Source organism: Hyperolius riggenbachi, chromosome 7, assembly GCF_040937935.1.
Source record: "Hyperolius riggenbachi isolate aHypRig1 chromosome 7, aHypRig1.pri, whole genome shotgun sequence".
In the NCBI taxonomy this organism is placed as follows: domain Eukaryota; kingdom Metazoa; phylum Chordata; class Amphibia; order Anura; family Hyperoliidae; genus Hyperolius; species Hyperolius riggenbachi.
The window spans coordinates 183498409-183518421 of record NC_090652.1 but is presented as its reverse complement, the minus strand read 5'-3'; the positions used below and the strand labels follow the sequence as shown (position 1 = coordinate 183518421).

Here is a 20013-nt window from a genome sequence, read left to right as displayed (position 1 = left end):
CCTGCTACACTGCAGCAAATACGCACCTGTGAGGACCGCCCACTTCCAGAGACTCTCCGCCCACATTCAGGATTTTACCTCCACAGAGGAGGAGAGGAAACTCTACATCCTACTGGGGGAGGAGGAAACAACCGGTCAAATAGCTGCCCGATATGTCACAGGGTGTCACCAACTGAGAGGAACATGATACCACATGGACTATATACCCCCAATACCACCCATGAGCTGTATATCCCAGCCCCACATATTATCCCTTACATCCCCCACACCCTAAGGAATACATACCCCAACCCCCTATACCCTTCCCTTATCCCCCCCCCCATGTTAATGCTTCGTTTTGCTTTGGCAATGCTAAATATATTTGGTCCTGCCAATAAAGCTTTTTTTGGATTGGATTGGCTTGGACTGAGCCACCGAACCACTGATTTTTCCATCCGTGGGCCCTGGCCGCCCCGCCTCCTAGGGGTCCCACAGCTGAGAAGGAGGGGTCAAAGCGCAGGAAGGGGGGAAATTGGGCACAGAGCGGCGGTGAAGGGAGGAAGTCTCCCCCCTCACCTAGGGGCCCCCCCTTCCACGCTCCCCCTCCAGAATTGCAGCCAGCCAGCGGGAGCAGCGGGGGATCAGATCGATAGTGCTGCGTGCCGCTGGTCTGGTCTCCTGCACTGACACTGTCCAATCACGCTCTCGCAGTACTTCCTGTGAGAGCGTGATTAGACAGTGCAGTGCAGGAGACGGAGACCAGCAGCGACACACAGAGCTATCGATCTGATCTCGGTAAGCTATTCCTCGCTGCTGCCGCTGGCTGGCTGCAATTCTGGAGGGGGGGGAGCGTAGAAGGGGGGGGGGCCCTAGGTGAGGGAGGGGGCGGAGGCTTCCCCGCCCCTCCCTGCCGCTCTGTGCACAATTTCCCTCTTCCAGCTTGGGGGCCCCACTAACAGGGGACCAGCCTTTGTGGGGATATCTGCCGCCAATCTGATTGTATTTTGTGGGGAAATCTGCCGCCAATCTATTTGCATTTTGTGGGGATATCTGCTGCCAATCTAATTGCATTTTGTGGGGATATCTGCCGCCAATCTGATTGTATTGTGTGGGAAAATCTGGGGGAGGTGGGGTGACCTTATAGGCACCTTTTATGTTTAAATAGACATGCTGTAAGATGTTTTCTCCTCTGGTTTTACAGTCCACATGCTGATAAAATCTGGGAAATACATTCTTAAGATTTGCTTGGTTAAAAACTCCAGCAATGATGAAAATTGCATCAGGGTGCTTACTAATGTTACTAATGCATTCTGTTGCTTACTAATGACATCAAACAGTTGTTCATTTGCTGACTTAATATTGGCCTGAGGTGGAATGTACACTGCTATACTAATAATAACTGTATGTTCCCTGGGTAGGTAAAATGGTCAACATCTCAGCATTAGATATTCCATATCAGTAGAACAAGACTTGTTGATTATGGTTACTTATAATAGCAAATATATCGGCACCAAGGAACAATGGAACCGCCGCTGAGAAGAACAATGTCTAAAAGTTCAGAAGTCAGGCATACATCGAAGGTCAGCACAGGTTTAGAAAGTCATTGTATGTAGGGAATGATAAATTCTTCACCACAATATATCAAATGCTCAGAGGTAGGTATCCGCCAAACATCAAAACAAGAAAAGGCTTACCAGCTCCCAACAACCCACATTATAAGGTTGTAAAATGGCTCAGGTCACAGATAACGTCCAGGGAACATCAGACGTCGTGAAGATCCAGTGGACATCCGTATGGAGGTAAAGTTTCAGGAATTTATATAGGAAACCAAAAACGGCAATATCTAAGCGTAACCCCGTTTATTTAGATAACATTTCTTTAAAGGGCAGTAGATATAAAAACAATAACTCACATACGGGGCCCATAAACTGGGAACCCCGGAAGATTAGCGCACATGTAATGGTCAATCGTAGATCAATAGACAATGGTGCCGCCTGTTACCTTCCCGACCGGTTTTGCAGCCTTGCATCATCAGAGGACAAAAGGCAAACAGGCGGCAGGCACCAAATTTACAGCTTTTAGTCTGGGAAAAGAGGGTGGGGTAAAAGAAAACTCCCTCAGAAGGGCATCACTAATCAAAATAGGAAAGAGTCACCCAAATGTGTAAATAAAGTGAAAAACAGAACAATATGCAAATAGCATATTAATAGCAAAGAATGGTGTAAAAAATATAATGCTATTAGTAATAAAAACAAGATTACAAACAAAAAACACCTAGACTTTTGACGATCAATAGGCAGCTTGATTACTCTAGTCTGTGCCATTTTACAACCTTATAATGTGGGTTGTTGGGAGCTGGTAAGCCTTTTCTTGTTTTGATGTTTGGTGGATACCTACCTCTGAGCATTTGATATATTGTGGTGAAGAATTTATCATTCCCTACATACGACTTTCTAAATCTGCGCTGACCTTTGATGTATGATTATGGTTACTTAGTGCACCAAGCATTATTGATATAGACACACAGTCCTCCACCTGTTTTCTTGGCAGAATCATGAGTTCGATTAGCATGGTGAAGCGAGTGACCTGCAAGCTCAACTGCAGAGTCTAGTACAGAGGGGTCCTGCCATGTCTCCGAAAAGATCATAAGGCAACAGTCTTTCATAGTTTTATACGTGGAGATATCCAGTCGGAGCTCATCCATTCTATTTGCGAGGGACCTCACATTTGCAAGAAGTGCACTAGGAAGAGGGGTTTTATGTGGAGTAGCTCTCAGTCGAGTTAGCAGTCCTGATCGCTTACCTCTCTTGCATTTCCTCTTACTTCGTTTTCTTTCTTGTCTATTTCCGAGGATAGCAGTAGTTAACATAAATCCTGGTGATCTGAGAATCTACTGTAGTATTGATTCCGTGTTAAAGTAATCTCCTGCGCTGCGTGATCCGATCTGTAGAAGCTCCTGGCGATTGTAGTGGATGCTTGCGTTTGCTTGTGAGGCAGTGAAGGTCAGTAGGAAGAAAATTAATAGAAGAGAGCACCTATGTGAGTAGCATGAAGCCGCTGCGTCTGCGCGCCGCCATCGTACTTGGTCTGTGTGCTGCCATCGTACTTGGTCTGTGCTGCAGATGATGGTTCGTGCCGCAGATGATGCTGATCTCCAGAAGGGAGAAAGTGCATGGCTGGTTGTCTGGCTGTGAAGCAGGTAACATCCTCTGCTGAGTATAGCATGCAGCTGGAAGAAATGCTAGGAATAGATAGCCAGCTTTAGGTACAGCCAGTTTAAATAGCCAGGGACAGGTGTAGCCAGGTATAGGTACAACCAGTGTAGATGGCTAGGAATAGGTCATCACCCCCCTCCTCCCCCCGCCTTACCTTCTCTGCTGCCTCCCGATCCTCTCTTTGCCCTCTCTGCCTCCTGGTCCCCTCCAGCGGCTGATACTTTGACACTCCCTGTGCCACCCTCTTAAAGGGGACCTAAACCGAGAAGGATATGGATTTTTCCTTTTAAAATAATACCAGTTGCCTGACTCGCCTGCTGATCCTGTGTCTCTAATACTTTTAGCCACAGCCACTCAACAAGCATGCAGATCAGGTGCTCTGACTGAAGTCAGACTGGATCAGCTGCATGCTTGTTTCAGGTGTGTGATTCAGCCACTACTACAGCTAAAGAGATCAGCAGGAGTGCCAGGCAACTGGTATTGTTTAAAAGGAAAGATCAATATCCCTCTCAGTTTAGGTTCCCTTTAAGACGCCAATGTATGGGGGAAGTGCTGTCTGTTCACACTTCTGGGAAGAGCAATGTCTTACTTTTGCCCCAAAGGATTGTGGGAAAATCAAGCTGCTTCTTGCTTACTTCTTGCAACAGGGAAGAGAGCTAGAATGGCATTTTAAATTGCAATGGACATGATTTGGGTTTTTTTTTTGTTTTGCTCAAAAGCACTTATTCTTGCACATGCACAAACGTCTTCAATCCTTGGCCACTGTTTCCCACAGGAAAGGTGGACCCTATAGGACTCATAAAAGATGAGGTATGTATAAGAAGCCTGCCTGTTGCTGATGGGGTTTCCGCTCAGACCCGGGCAGAATCAGTCACTTCCAGGTCTCGGCGCTTGTTCCCCGCTGATGATGCTCCTGTTTGAACACAGGCCGCACATTCTGATAGGCAGAGTACGCCCTAGTACGCCCTCCGCAGATCTAAACAATAGTGAGCTTACTCCGGTCAGGTGACAGCGCGGTGGGTAGGTGTACCGCTGTGTGATTGGAAGTGCGGATTGTGGCCGGCCACTTATTGGATGAAAGTTGTATTTAAACCTGCCGAGTGCTCTCAGTCATCGCCCGTGATAAGCATAGCTGTGGCTAGTTGCTGGGTGCGCACTCACATTGTTGAATTACTGAATCTCGACCCTTGCCTTGTTGTTGACCATTCTTGTCTGTGGTTATTAACCCTTGCTTAGATTCCTGGATAATCTTGCCTGCTGCCTGGACCGACCTTTGCCTGTTACTGGATACTCTTGCCTGCTGCTTGGACCGACCTCTGCTTGTTAACTGGATACCCTTGGCTGCCGCCTGGACTGATCTCTGCTTGTTTACTGGACACTCTTGCATGTTACCTGGACATAACATTGCTTGTTATTGGACACTCTAGTATACTTGAACTAGTCCTTGCCTGTTGCTTGAATAACCTTGCATGCGGACCTTGCATGAACTCTCTCATATATTGCCTGGATCCTTCACTGCCTGTCCCTGATACATCTGTCATTACTGGCAATCAACACTGAGGGCCTCATCCTCCTGAATCAAGGTAATAGCCCTGTGTGATACTTATGAACTACTGAACTGTGTTATTGCCTCAGTGGGGTTCTGGTGGGTTATTGTGCTCTCTACTTCAGTCTGTATGCCTTGCACATTAAGACCTGGGAGTAACCATAGTCAGGAGACAAATAACGTGTCCTGTTCACGCGGGGGCTTGTCTGTAGGTGAAGACCGTGGGACGGGCTCAGAACCGTGGCAATAGATTGGGGCATACAGACTGATTGGGGACATAACCTGTCAGGCCTTACAGTATGAAACTCAATGGTGGACAACCTCAGAAGGGCAGAACTATTAAATGTTTCTTTGCTTTTGCTCTCACAAAGAAAACATCTTTGGTGCATCTTACAGATATGGAAGGGTCCCAGTCTTCTGCTTTAAATATTAAATACTTAACGCAGGAAGAAGTAAAAGCAAGACTAAATAAATTCAAAACTTGCAAACCTTATCAGACATAGACCCTGTGATAATGGTGCAACCAAATGAACTTGAGAAGAGGGGGGGAAATTTGTACAGAAATACTGCATACCTTGTTCTGATAACAATTAAGCAAGTCTGCGATATCTTCTTTGGATGGTCTCTTCATAGCTATAAGATCTTTTTCAAGAGATGGAATCTTATAAAAAGAAAAGAAAAGAAGTTACATCAACAACATCTTAGAATACCACCTATAATGATGCAAATAATTCAAAATAAAACACTTTTTAGAAGTGAAAAGGAAAGGTAGAATATCACATGATTAAGCTGCCACTAACATGTGGCAGCTTAATCATGTGATATTCTACCTTTCCTTTTCACTTCTAAAAAGTGTTTTATTTTGAATTATACAGTAAAAACTGTAGATGTTATAGCATTTAATAATCAGAGTCATATACAGGCAAAGCAGTGTGCATTTAACCACTTCTCCTCCCCCAGGACAAGTATCTACATTCCTGCTTTACCTTGCAGGGACGTCCCACTTTTAAAAATAAATCTTTCCCTCCCACATTCTCCCATAGTACCCAGGTTTTTTTAACATAAAAAAACACATAAATAGTTACCTTAGGGACTAAACTTTTTTAATATGTATGTCAAGAGGATATATTGCTGTCATTTTTTTAAATCATGGGCTTGTAAATAGTGATGGACACAAAATTGAAAAAAAAAATGCACCTTTATTTGCAAATAAAATATTGGTGCCATACATTGTACTAGGGAAATATTTTAAACGTTGCAATAACCAGGACAAATGGGCAAATAAAATGTGTGGGTTGTATCCACAGTGTAACGTTTTATTTTTAAAACTAAAATGGCCAAAAACTAAGAAATATTATTCCCATTGAAATGCAGTTAGAATAAAATACTTCTTAACAAAAAGTACCCCCTAAAGAAAGCCTAATTGGTGGCAAAAAAGACAAGATATAGATTGTTTTGTTGTAATAAGTAGTAATAAAGTTATAGGTAAATGAATGGAAGGAGCATTATTGCTCTGGTTTTGGGTCTGGGAAAACCCTTGGAGGTGAAGTACACGCTTCCTCTTGTGCGGGGCTACTGACGACGGGATCAGTACAAGCCGCATACAAGAGGAAGGGTGTATGGGGAAGCCGAGTGGCTGCAGTCTTTTTGCGGTGGCATGTATCGGGCAAGCCACTGCCACTACAGACAAGGAGAGGGGCCAGGACATTAGAGGTGGATGGCGGAGGCATTGCGGAAGGAGCAGATGCATGTGGGGAGGGGAGAGCGGAGACATGCGAGGGGGACACAGGAGGACACAGAGCACACAAAAGGACACATGGGGTAGACAGGGCACACTTGAGGGATATATGGGCACACAGAAGGAGACATGAGGCACACACAAGGACACATGGGGCACACAGAAGAACACATGGGGCACACAGAAGGACACGACGCACACAGGAGGACACCTGGGTAGACATGGGGGACACAGGACGACACCATTTGGGGATAACATGTACAAGATGTTTCTGGAATATGGACGCACCAGGTTTAGTAGAAATCAAAGGTGGTATAATGGTGGTATCTTTTGTTATATGTTGGTGGTATAATGGTTAGGATAGCAGCCTACCATATGGTAGGCCTGGGTTCAAATCCTGGGCCTGGCCAATATATGCGAGTTGGCTTTTAGCCTTTCTCCTGGGTCTCCCACCGGAATTTCTCCCTGGTAAGCGGTGCTCTTCTTATGCACTTTATGGGTAGGTCTTCTTCCTATATACTTGCACTTAGCACTTTCACTGCATATATATGCGGTATGATTACTGGCTCTGCTGTATATATCACTTTTGTTGTTACAACTTTGTTACTTTCTTCTGCACTTCTGTAGATATATCTGTTTTCAATCCTTCTTTTAGGACACATGTCTATTGTGTTTTTGTTATGCTAGTTATAGGGGGTTTTCAGTCTTAATTAGACGTGAGGCATTTTTGCACACTTTGTGTGTATGCGTGCACCCACACTGTTCGGTGGGGACGCGGGCATACACAGAATCACAATATATTGCACTTAGGCACCTTATGTGATTATATACATGGACAGTTATGGATCGTACAGGTTTACGTCTGTATTGGGAATAGTGTTTATTGCACATAATTGGATTTCTCTTGGCACCTCACTATACCAGTTTATTTGATTATTGTATATTTTGAGTGTGATTTATATAAATTTTACTAGTGGGAGATAGTGTTAATTATAATTGGCACGGACCAGGAGACTTGTATTTTAATTGTTTTTATGAATTGGTTGTTTGTCAATAAAGTTTATATCATTTTCTACTGAGATCTGATTTGTTCTTGAGACATTATCTCACTGCTTGTGGCCCAGATGGGTTCTTCTCTTTTTTTTTCTTTTTGTGCACCAGGTTTACATAGTTACATAGTTACTTTGGTTGAAAAAAGACATACGTCCATCGAGTTCAACCAGTATAAAGTACAACACCAGCCTGCTCCCTCACATATCCCTGTTGATCCAGAGGAAGGCGAAAAAACCCTTACAAGGCATGGTCCAATTAGCCCCTAAAGGGAAAAATTCCTTCCCGACTCCAGATGGCAATCAGATAAAATCCCTGGATCAACATCATTAGGCATTACCTAGTAATTGTAGCCATGGAGGTTTAGTATATATTTTTTCCCCTGGCTTTTGCCCTCTAAACCTAGGTGTGTCCTATAATCCGGAGCGTCTTATACAGCAGAAAATACAGTAAATTCAGTCCCATATGATATGGTAGAATGCACTCCAAACTAAATCACATAATTCACAAGGGGAATCAAGGATTAATCACTTCAACAAAAATATATTCAGCAAATGATTATTATTGTGCTATATATATAATATTATTTGGATATCCCCACATCCTGGGAACAAGTACAGAGATAAGGATTAGGAGGACTTTAAAGGGGACCATATAACTTAAATGATTTGAAGGTTTTTGAGGGAGGTAATTTGTTTCCAACACTGATCTCTCCCTATCCCTAACCCCTAGACCCCCTCTTTGTTTAAATATACATAATTTAATAAATTGTATATTTTACATATATTGTGCTGTAACTATACCTAACCTTACTCTTACACAGAACCCTCCCTGTACCTATCCCTAACCCCTAGACCCCCTGGTTGTGCCTAACCCTAACCACCCTCCCCCCTGGTGGTGTATATTGTACTGTAACTATACCTAACCCTACTCTCACACAAAACCCTCCCTGTACCTACCCCTAACCCCTAGACCCCCCTGGTGGTGCCTAACCCTAACCACGCCCCTGGTGGTGTATATTGTACTGTAACTATGCCTAACCCTACTCTCACAGAACCCTCCCTGTACCTATCCCTAACCCCTAGACTTCCCTGGTGGTGCCTAACCCTAACCACCCCCCTGGTGGTGCCTAACCCTAAGACCCCCCTGGTGGTGCCTAACCCTAAGACCCCCCTGGTGGTGCCCAACCCTAAGACCTCCCTGGTGGTGCCTAACCCTAACCACCCCTGTGGTGGTGCCTAACCCTAAGACCTTCCTGGTGGTGCCTAACCCTAACCACCCCCTGGTGGTGCCTAACCCTAACCATCCCCCTGTTGGTGCCTAACCCTAACCATCCCCCTGTTGGTGCCTAACCCTAACCATCCCCACCGCACAAACACCCTTACACACATATAAACAATAATATATTTAATCCTTAAAATACTTCACTATAAATAACATGAATAGAATAATTTATATATTTGTAATATAATAAATAACTTTAAAATCACGTACACATGAATAATATAAATAGAAAAAGGTGTATGTATATATATACAGTGGTTTGCAAAAGTATTCGGCCCCCTTGAAGTTTTCCACATTTTGTCATATTACTGCCACAAACATGAATCAATTTTATTGGAATTCCACGTGAAAGACCAATACAAAGTGGTGTACACGTGAGAAGTGGAACGAAAATCATACATGATTCCAAACATTTTTTACAAATAAATAACTGCAAAGTGGTGTGTGCGTAATTATTCAGCCCCCTTTGGTCTGAGTGCAGTCAGTTGCCCATAGACATTGTCTAATGAGTGCTAATGACTAAATAGAGTGCACCTGTGTGTAATCTAATGTCAGGACAAATACAGCTGCTCTGTTACGGCTTCAGAGGTTGTCTAAGAGAATATTGGGAGCAACAACACCATGAAGTCCAAAGAACACACCAGACAGGTCAGGGATAAAGTTATTGAGAAATTTTAAGCAGGCTTGGGCAACAAAAAGATTTCCAAAACCTTGAACATCCCACGGAGCACTGTTCAAGCGATCATTCAGAAATGGAAGGAGTATGGCACAACTGTAAACCTACCAAGACAAGGCCGTCCACCTAAACTCACAGGCCGAACAAGGAGAAAGCTGATCAGAAATGCAATCAAGAGGCTCATGGTGACTCTGGACGAGCTGCAGAGATCTACAGCTCAGGTGGGGGAATCTGTCCATAGGACAACTATTAGTCGTGCACTGCACAAAGTTGGCCTTTATGGAAGATGGGCAAGAAGAAAGCCATTGTTAACAGAAAAGCATGAGAAGTCCCATTTGCAGTTTGCCACAAGCCATGTGGGGAACAGAGCAAACATGTGGAAGAAGGTACCCTGGTCAGATGAGACCAAAATGGAACTTTTTGGCCAAAATGCAAAACGCTATGTGTGGCGGAAAACTAACACTGCACATCACTCTGAACACACCATCCCCAGTGTCAAATATGGTGGTGGCCGCATCATGCTCAGGGGTTGCTTCTCTTCAGCAGGGACAGGGAAGCTGGTCAGAGTTAATGGGAAGATGGATGGAGCCAAATACAGGGCAAACTTGGAAGAAAACCTCTTGGAGTCTGCAAAAGACTTGAGATTGGGGCGGAGATTCACCTTCCAGCAGGACAACGACCTTAAACATAAAGCCAGGGCAAGAAAGGAATGGTTTAAAACAAAACATATCCATGTGTTAGAATGACCCAGTCAAAGTCCAGATCTAAATCCAACTGAGAACCTGTGGCAAGATCTGAAAACTGCCGTTCACAAACACTGTCCATCTAATCTGAGCTGGAGCTGTTTTGCAAAGAAGAATGGGCAAGGAATTCAGTCTCTAGATGTGCAAAGCTGGTAGAGACATACCCTAAAAGACTGGCAGCTGTAATTGCAGCAAAAGGTGGTTCTACAAAGTATTGGCTCAGGGGGCTGAATAATTACGCACACCCCACTTAGCAGTTTGTTTGTTTTTTAAATGTTTGGAATCATGTACGATTTTTGTTCCACTTCTCACGTGTACACCACTTTGTATCGGTCTCACGTGGAATTCCAATAAAATTGATCCATGTTTGTGGCAGAAATATGACAAAATGTGGAAAACTTCAAGGGGGCCGAATACGTTTGCAAGTGTGTGTGTGTGTGTGTGTGTGTGTGTGTGTGTGTGTGTGTGTGTGTGTGTGTGTGTGTGTGTGTGTGTGTGTGTATATATACACACATATACATACATATATATATATATACACACGTATACATACATATATATATATATATATATATATATATATACATACATATACATATATATATATATATATATATACATACATATACATATATATATATATATATATATATATATATATATATATATATATATATATACATATATATATATATACATATATATATATACATATATATATATATACATATATATATATATATATATATATATATATATATATATATATATACATACATATATACATATATACATATATATAATAGAATAAATAGCCTTACAGTCACGTACGCATTAGAATTCTTAAAATAACGGTAATATTAAAAGCAATATATTAGTAAGTTAATAAAACTATAATCGACGCATTATAAGTGTGAAAAAAAGTATAACACAAAGTCAAAACGAACTTGTAAACGATATTTGTTATAAACCTTATTCTGTAAACGAAAACTTTTGTTAACGCGATCCCTGCAACCGCTATTTCTCGGGCACCCTTTTTTCCTGCCGGGCGCCCAATAGCCGATATTTTGCATTGCATTCTATGGCGGCACCCTTTTTGTCCATTAGCCATGTGCGCCCTTTTTTACTGGTAGCCCCTTTTCCTTGCATTCTTCTCCTTACTCATTTCTCAGTCCTATAACCCTAAACAACTTTTAACACCTTCAACTCTCTACTCCACCTCGTAGTGGCTCCAGCTTCAGATTTATTTATTAAATTTCTTTTGTTTGGGGGGGGGGGGAAGGGGGGCGCACAACGGCTAGCTGGTGGAACCCACTGTGGCACATGACATTCAACATGTATATCCATCAATGTATTACAGTATCAAATATATAATGATAAATAATCACATATTTACATGCCTCTAGATAAAAGAATCAAGCAATCACATGCCTCCAGATGAAACAATGAAATAAAGCAATCACATGCCTCCAGGATAAAAGAATCAAGAATTCTTGTCTCCACATTCAATTAAGTAGTTGCATCCCTCCAGGCAGGGCCATTTCTGGCCAATTTGTCGCACCATGCAAGAGGAAAGGAAAAAAGCACAAGGGATTCTGTTAACTCAGTGTCATGATCGCTTCTGCAGCATGTACTGCTGGCTGAAGTTGTACTGCAGCCAAGCAGTTCTGATTTCTTTACATGCATTTGCTTGCATAGCTTTGCTTGCACTCACATTAAGTGTTGATTCCATCTGCAATAGCTCTGCAGTTCATGGCAGCTTGAGATGCTCTTGTGAATTCAAACATTGCCTGTTGCAGCTGAGCTGCAATTCCTTTCATGCAGGTTGCATAGTTTTGTCTGCCTTTTCCTGCTGTCAGCTTGTGACTGATTACCATTCACCTGTGTGGGAATTTGCATGTCCATTCCCATTTGATGACCTCAGTATAAAGTGTTGCTTCCTGTCAGGGCTGGGCCGACACATAGGCTCACGAGGCTGGAGCCTCTGGGCGGAGCTCACTGCTGTCTGGGTGGGGCACAAGGAGCAGGTCTGTGTATTGCCTGGCTTGCCGCCCACTACCCCCGCTGTGTTCATCATGCTGCACTCACCACTTTGCTGGCTGGCTGCTGGGGAAGATGAGCGGAGCAGATGAGCTGTTTATAATCAGCTTTCTGCTGCCTGCTGTCCCCAGTCTCCTGGCTGTGTGTATAGAGGAGATGAGAGCGCCCCTCCTCTCTTCTTCATGTGACACTGAGGGGCGGGGTTGAGCACTGTAACCCGGGCATTTCGATCAAGAATGAAGGAGTCGGACTGTGGAAGAGATAGCTATGTGGGGGAAGGGGGGAGAGACATTGCAGAGAGAGGTATGTTCACAAGAGGGAGAAGTATGTTCAGGCTACTTGCACACCAAGACGTTGCGTTAGGTGCAACGTTAAGGTCGCATAACGTGCACCTAACGCAACGTATGGTGGTGCAGGAGAGGACGGTAGAGTGAGCCGCGTTAGGAGGCTCTATCTCTATAAGGTCTCCCAGAGTGGCGCTGATTGGCCGGCGGGACCACGTGATGCGGAGCGAGACACTCCGCATCACGTGGTCCCGCCGGCCAATCAGCGGCCGCCAGTGCAGTGAATATTAAGTAGCCATGTGCGCGGCTACTGTAGCTGGCTCTCCCCGCCTCCTCTCCGCCCCCCACTGAGCATGTGCAAACAGTCTAACGCGGCTATAGCCGCTCTAACGCCATAGTATGCTGCACTTTCCCGACAACGTGCAGCGTTACATGTAACGCAACGTGGGCTGTGTGAACAGCCCACTTGTGTTACATTGCTGTGCGTTGGGGGAGCGTTTCAGGCGCACTAACGTGCACCTGTAACGTCTTAGTGTGTAAGTAGCCTCAGAGCAGAACATGCACACATGATTCTGCTCATGTACAGCTCACACACTGCCTGTTCCTGATGCTTGGATCAGTTTCCCTAATGCTGCCTTGTTCGTACACTACAGGATACACTCACAGCTGAGAGCTCTCTCTCTCTTTCTCCTTCTTCCCTGTCCCTGAAGCTGCTGCATGATTATGTTGAGGTTGTAAGATTACAGGAATAACTGCAGCTTTTTAACACTACACTTCATAGAGAATTTTTATGTGTGCATCAAACCAAGTAACACCTGACAAATCTGGCTTTGCAAATTTGGCCTAATTGGCTACTCACGAGACATAGCTCATGCAAATAAGCATTTGCTTTCACATGCCAAAGTTTGCAGGGTTAAAACCAATACCGCATTAGTTCATGCTACATAAGCACTATCCAGGAGCGCCACGGGGAGGCTTCCCAATGCCCCCCAGAACATAGCAAAACCTACTGTTGGCTGTAGATTCTAATCTATACGTCCTATTTGCAAACAGTTTTCACTGAAGCTGTAAATTGCATCCCAGAACATAGGCTCTTCACCCCACGCACCCACCGCATCCACAGTCACCTAATGGTATGTGTCACAACTTTTTGTATATGCATTGATGTAATGTACTATGCTATGGACTTTTGAATAAAGAGAATGACAGCAGTGCCGGCGCTCTCCTCCTCCTTTCTATATACAGATACTGAAGCTGTAAATTGCATCCCAGAACATAGTTTAGGGGCCATTACCTCTACAACTATAGTCATTTTTCTTTCGTTCCAAGGGTGTTTATTGAAAAATAAGCCAGTTAACATACTTGTCAAAACAGCAAAATCTTTCCATATGTGGAGATTAACGTTTGAAAAACAGAAGACATATACATATATCTATAACGGTCAGAAGTAGACTTAGGAAATTTAGCTCACATTGTCAATAATATATCTGACCTAGAACGGTTATTTTTCTTTCAATTGCAAAGACAACCAGTTTTTCAATGGTGTATTGGTTTAACATAGCAAAACCTACTGTTGGCTCTAGATTCTAATCTATCCCCCCTATTTGCAAACAGATTTCACTGAAGCTGTAAATTGCATTCCAGAACATAGTTTAGGGACCATTACCTCTTGAACTATAGTTATTTTTCTTTCAGTGCAACCAGTTTCTCAATGGTGTATTGGTTTAACATAGCAAAACCTACTGTTGGCTCTAGATTCTAATCTATCACTCCTATTTGCAAACAGATTTTACTGAAGCTGTAAATTGCATCCCAGAACATAGTTTAGGGCCATTAACACCCCAGAGCTGGGCTTCCTGGGTGAAAGGAGAGCACAGGGGGGAGTGACTATGAGCTGTGTCAGGTCCTTGATAATGCTGGCTTCTATGTCACCAACTCCCCTGCCCCTCTCCCATTCCCTATCACTCTCTATTTCTCCCGCATCAGGCTATAATTTCCCTTAAAGGGGTTCTGTGGATGTGTCCTGGGGATAAAAACAGACCCTTACCTGGGGCTTCTATCAGCCCCCTGTAGCAGTAATGTTCCACGCCATCCTCCTCCGATCCACCGTTCTCCGCCGCCGGCTCCGAGCAATTATTCGTCTGACAACAGACGAATAATGCGGGCTCCCGTTCGTGTCATTGGAAGCTTACTGCGCAGGCGCAGTACAAAGGTTTCTTGTACTGCGTCTGCACGGTAAGCTTCTAATGATGCGGGCGGAAGCGAGCAGGCGCACGGCCATTGGTGCCCAGCCGCAGTTGAAAGTGTGCCGCGCTGGACCGGAGCCGGCGGCGGATCGGAGGAGGACGGTGTGGGACATTACTGCTACAGGGGGCTGATAGAAGCCTCAGGTAAGTGTGTTTTTATCCCCAGGACACCCCCACAGAACCCCTTTAAATTCCCCACCAGGACAAAGTATAACAGAGAAATGCACACTGTATGTATTTAGAGAGCTTAGCCTGTCTAATTCCCCTCCATCTGTGACTAATCACAAGCTGTAGTTTGATCTCACCCCTGTGCCACCTGATTGCCATGGCAGATAAGACATATAAACTTAGGATAATAGCAATGTCTGCTTCCATGAAAGCAAGAAGTATAAACACTGCAGATTTATTGCAGGATTTGTATCAGCTGTAACATCGAAATGTTTTTCTTTAAAGGTTATTATACTGTTGCCTATCTTTTAGAGCAGAGTGGAAGTTCAGGTCCGCTTTAAAGTGGCCATTACCGATACAATTTTCCGGACAATCAGTCGTCCTAGACCACTAATGAAAGCTTGCTGGTATATGTAATTCGTTCAAATTGATGGAATCGATCCAAAAAGTATCAATTCCATGAATCTGAGCAAATTGGATAGCAGCTTTTCTTCCATTAGTGGGCCCGAAAGATTGTTTCTGATCAATGTTATCAAATCAGACGATCAATCATCTGGAGAATTGTATAATTAATGGCCACTTTAAGTATTTATATAGTGATGATGCCCTCCATAGCACTGAAGAGTACATAGCAATATTGCTGATTATCCTCAGAGCTTAAACTGTAATCCTACCATAGTTATAGTGTAATAAGTCTCTACCATATTAATATGTATTTATATAGCACTGACATGTTCTGCAGCACTTTACAAAGTACATAGTCATGTCACTGACTGTCCTCAGGGGAGCTCACAATCTAATCCTGCCATAATCATAGTCTAATGTCCTACCATATTCACATTATTATGTATATATATATAGCATTGACATGTTCTGCAGCACTATACAGAGTACATATTCATGTCACTGACTGTCCCCAGAGGAGCTCACAGTCTAATCCTACCATAGTGTAATGTGTCCTACCATATAATTATGTATTTATATAACAATGACATCTTCTGCAGCAGTACTGTATAAAGACTATATAGTCATGTCACTGACTGTCCTCAGAGGAGCTCACAATCTAATCCTACCATAGTCATAGTCTAATGTCCTACCATATTATTATTATGTATTTATATAGCACGGACATCTTCTGCAGCACATTACAGAGTACATAGCAATGTCACTGACTGTCCTCAGAGGCGCTCACAATCTAATCCTACAATAGTCATATAGTATAATGTCCTACCATATTATTATTATGTATTTATATAGCACTGACCTCTTCTGCAGCACTTTACAGAGTACATAGTCATGTCACTGACTGTCCTCAAAGGAGCTCACAATCTAATCCCTACCATAGTCATAGTGCAATGTCCTACCATATTATTATTATCTATTTATATAGCACTGACATCTCCTGCAGCACTGTACAGAGTACATAGTCATGTCACTGACTGTCCTCAGAGGAGCTCACACAGACAGTGATGTGACCTCAGAGTCACTCTGATGAGACAATTCTGCGTACCATAAAATATCTAGTGGAAGTGGAAATTAAGATTATAATGCTGCTGTATTATGTGAGAACTTTACTTCATTCAAGACACTGTCAGGCTAATTAAAACACGATGTATTATTTAGCCATCTTCTGAATATTTAAAGAGACCATGAACTGAACAAAAAGGTCTTTTTAACATACCTGGGGACATTTTAACATATCTCTAGATCCCTGTAGTGTCCGAGGTCCCTCTGCGTCCTCAGGGTCCCCCTCAGTCCTCCGGCTGGAGCTCACAAAATCCTGTTACTTTGCATGAAGTTGCAGCAAAGTGCGCGGGAGACTTGGGCGCAGGATACAGCCGGTGTGGCTGATCCTTCTGCTGCACAAGTTCCCATCGATGTTAAATACTATTCCCCCTCCAGGCCACCATGGATGGTGGGAAATGAAATAATTTGGCTTCCGGCAATTGCTGAAGGCTGAATTATTGTGTTTTAAAAGTAACTTCAGCTCCGTCTTCTGACGGCGCCGAAAATTACTCCCTGTGCGCTGCTATAGCCGTAATTCCTATTACGGCCTATGGTGGCGTCGGCTGCGACCAAGTCTCCTGTGCTGGATTCAATGCGTTCAATCTTTGTAAGCTTACTGCTCACTCAGTCATCAGAGAGCTGCGCATGCGCAGTAAGCTTACGGAAAAGGCGGGTGGGCGCACTTGGGCAGCTCAGCCTCTGTTGATTGTGGACCTTGTCCCGGCCCTGCTTCCTGCTGTGCTCTCCGCCCGTCATAGTTTCTGTCTCAGTCTGTCTAAGCTGTTACTCCTGGGCCTCTGTTCCTGGTTCTCGTGTTTCTCGTGTGGATTGCACTGGCTCCTGCGGAGGAGCAGTGAATCCTTCCAGTCCTGTTCCTGGAGATTAGTCATATAGCTGCGGTTGCTATTGACTATCTCACTCCTGTGTGTTTGTCTACATATGAACGCTTGCTGTCGCTGAGGCAGTGACTGGATTAGCAAGCGTTCGGTTTGTCTCAGTCCTTGTTTATGTGTGTTCTTCGGGACCGTATTTAATTCCTGATACGTGCATATACTGTATATTGGTTCGCCAGTATATTCATATCTCAGTTAGATTTGTTATTTTGCTAGTCTTGCGTCATATATTGGTTCATTGCCAATATATACGCATACTAGCGCGTTTGTTATTTTCCATATTGCGATGCGGATTACTGTATATATATTTGTGTATTTCCTTTACTTGTTTCTTGCTCTGCTTTTGTCTTGCCTTGTGGATTGCGCCATCTCCTGCGGAGAAGCAGCGAATCCTTCCAGTCCTGTTCTTGCGAGGTAAGCCATCACTGCGGTCCTGTTTGTGAATGCTTGCGGTCACTGAGGAGCAACTAGATTAGCAAGCGTTCATTCTGTCAGCCTGTCCTTTTCTCTCTGAGTTCTGGTTAAGAACGTTCAGTGCTGCTTTTACGCTGAGCAACCTTTGTTAATTGTAGTTTGTGGTTGCTCGGAACTACGTCTGCTCTGGGCGCCACATCTCCTTCTGGAGTCAGCCCTCTCCTCCACCAGTGCGTTTGCACTATAACTGGGGAAATCCTTGTTCCTTGCTTTACGCTTGCATGCATGTCTCCTTCACGTCAGGGTGTGCATTGCGCGCTGACCATGGAGGATACACCACCAAGTGTTACATTATGATGGGCCAAACACAAATCCCTATTGTGGAGGAGACCTCCCGCAAAAATGACGCTGTTAATTATGGTTCCTGTTCCTTTAAGAGATTTGAAAAACTTAACCCTGAAACAGGAGAGGAGTTTTTGTCTGAATGTACTAGGTTTCTAACGAATCCTGAATTTCAAGACACTCCTGTTTCTACCTGGGCGCTCCAGTTAGCGTATATCCTGTTTAAAGGGGACCTATTTAACTGGGCCTATGATGTTTTGGATCACAGCGACTTGAAAGAAAAACCTTTGTAATTTATAGCCTTTGTGATCCATAACTGGCTGGGAATAGCTCATTTGCTTTACCCTCTTAATGAGCTCCTGTCAGCTAGTCAATCAGCTGTTTCATCAACTGCTTGCAAAAATAATCAGCAAGCAGGTGGTTGCACTGACAGTTTTCCTTCAACTATGAAAAAGTCACCAAAAGCTGCTAAGCCTAAAATTTCAAACAGAGCTAAACGGAAAATATCCAGCAAAGTTTCCCAGCCTATAGTTCCGTTACCCATAGCAACAGCATGTGAAAAGTCTAAGTCTGTGAAATCTAACTCTGTTACCCATGGCAACCAGACCTTTGTTTCTCAGCAATGGGTTGAGATATTCCATTTATGATCCTGTGATGGTGAAAATCCCTAGACAATTTTATCTTGTTAAGAAATCTGCCAATCTACTGCTAAATAAATCTATCCATGTTCCTGTCCCAGCTCCACCTGCAAACTATGCTCAGTATGAATTCTCAGCCTTTGTCAAGTGTGCTTGGGATCCTCCATTTGAGAAATGGGAGATTGAAGCTCTGATCTATGAATTGGAGTGTGATCCAAAATAGTTTTGTGATTATTTCATTGCTAAGAGTGAAGCAGTATTGAATGCATGCATTGAGTCTGCTTATACTTTAATAAAAAATGATGTGTGTGTATATGATTTTGTGATGCCGTTGATTTGTATGTGGAAAATGATTTTGAATGAACTACATGTGCTTCAATCAGCTGATACTAGTGAAAGCACACTGTCAGTTGGGGACTGTTCCAGTTCTTCAGTTCCTGAGGCTCAGCAATCCAGTCTGGTGACCTCGGAGCCCCTGTCTCTGAGTTTTCCAGTTTCACAATTCAACTTGACTCCAGATTCACAAATTTGGCATTTTGATCCACCTGCTTCAGCACTTTTGGCTGATTCAGTGAATGATTTAGGGCCCCTGCTATGTGAAACTGAAGTTTCTGAATCCTTGTCTTGTCCAGTGGATGTTCCTGTTATTTCACCCCGTACCATGGATAGCTCAATCTTACTTTCCAGTAAGACTGAAGCTACAGATATTTCCTTAGCTTTGCCCTGCACAAATTTCTCAGCAGAGGATTTAGAAGTCCTGCTGACTTCTGTTGGTATTGAAATAATACTCACCTGTTTATCAGCCGTTTTAGAATGACAGTCTAGTCTAGCCAGTACTCATGATTCTTTGTTCAGTGAAACAGAATCCAAAGAATCATTGCCCGCTTCAGCAAACACTTCTGTGGAGTTAACCTGTGTTGATAAAGTTCAGTCCCTCTCTGTTGCAGAGACACCCATGGAACTCCAGCCCTGTCCCCTGAATGTTTCAGAAGTCCTGCCCTGTAACATGGATAGTTTTGACCCACTGGTGAATTTAACACAGATTCGGTCTTGTTTCATGTATTCACCTGAGGTCGCATTGAGAATCCTGATTCTCTGTCCAGTGTGGCAGAGGTTCCAGGGTACCTTTCCTGCCTCTCGAGTTCCTCAGAACTGTCGCCCACTTTAGAGGGCATTGCTGAAATGCCTACCTGTTTGGCAGCTCATTTGGAGCTCCAGTCGACTATACTCAATGAAGAATCTCTGTTTAGT

General features: G+C 43.6%; 1 protein-coding gene across 4 annotated transcripts in view; it reads right to left on the bottom strand.

Moving 5' to 3' along the window:
• HIBCH (3-hydroxyisobutyryl-CoA hydrolase) overlaps positions 1–20013 on the bottom strand; it is a 1291623-nt gene that overhangs the window by 344693 nt on the left and 926917 nt on the right. For all 4 annotated transcript variants that reach the window (XM_068244938.1, XM_068244939.1, XM_068244937.1 and 1 more), the window contains one exon: positions 5315–5401. In XM_068244938.1, the coding sequence (XP_068101039.1) occupies positions 5315–5401 (87 nt within the window). The remainder of the gene's footprint in view (positions 1–5314; positions 5402–20013) is intronic.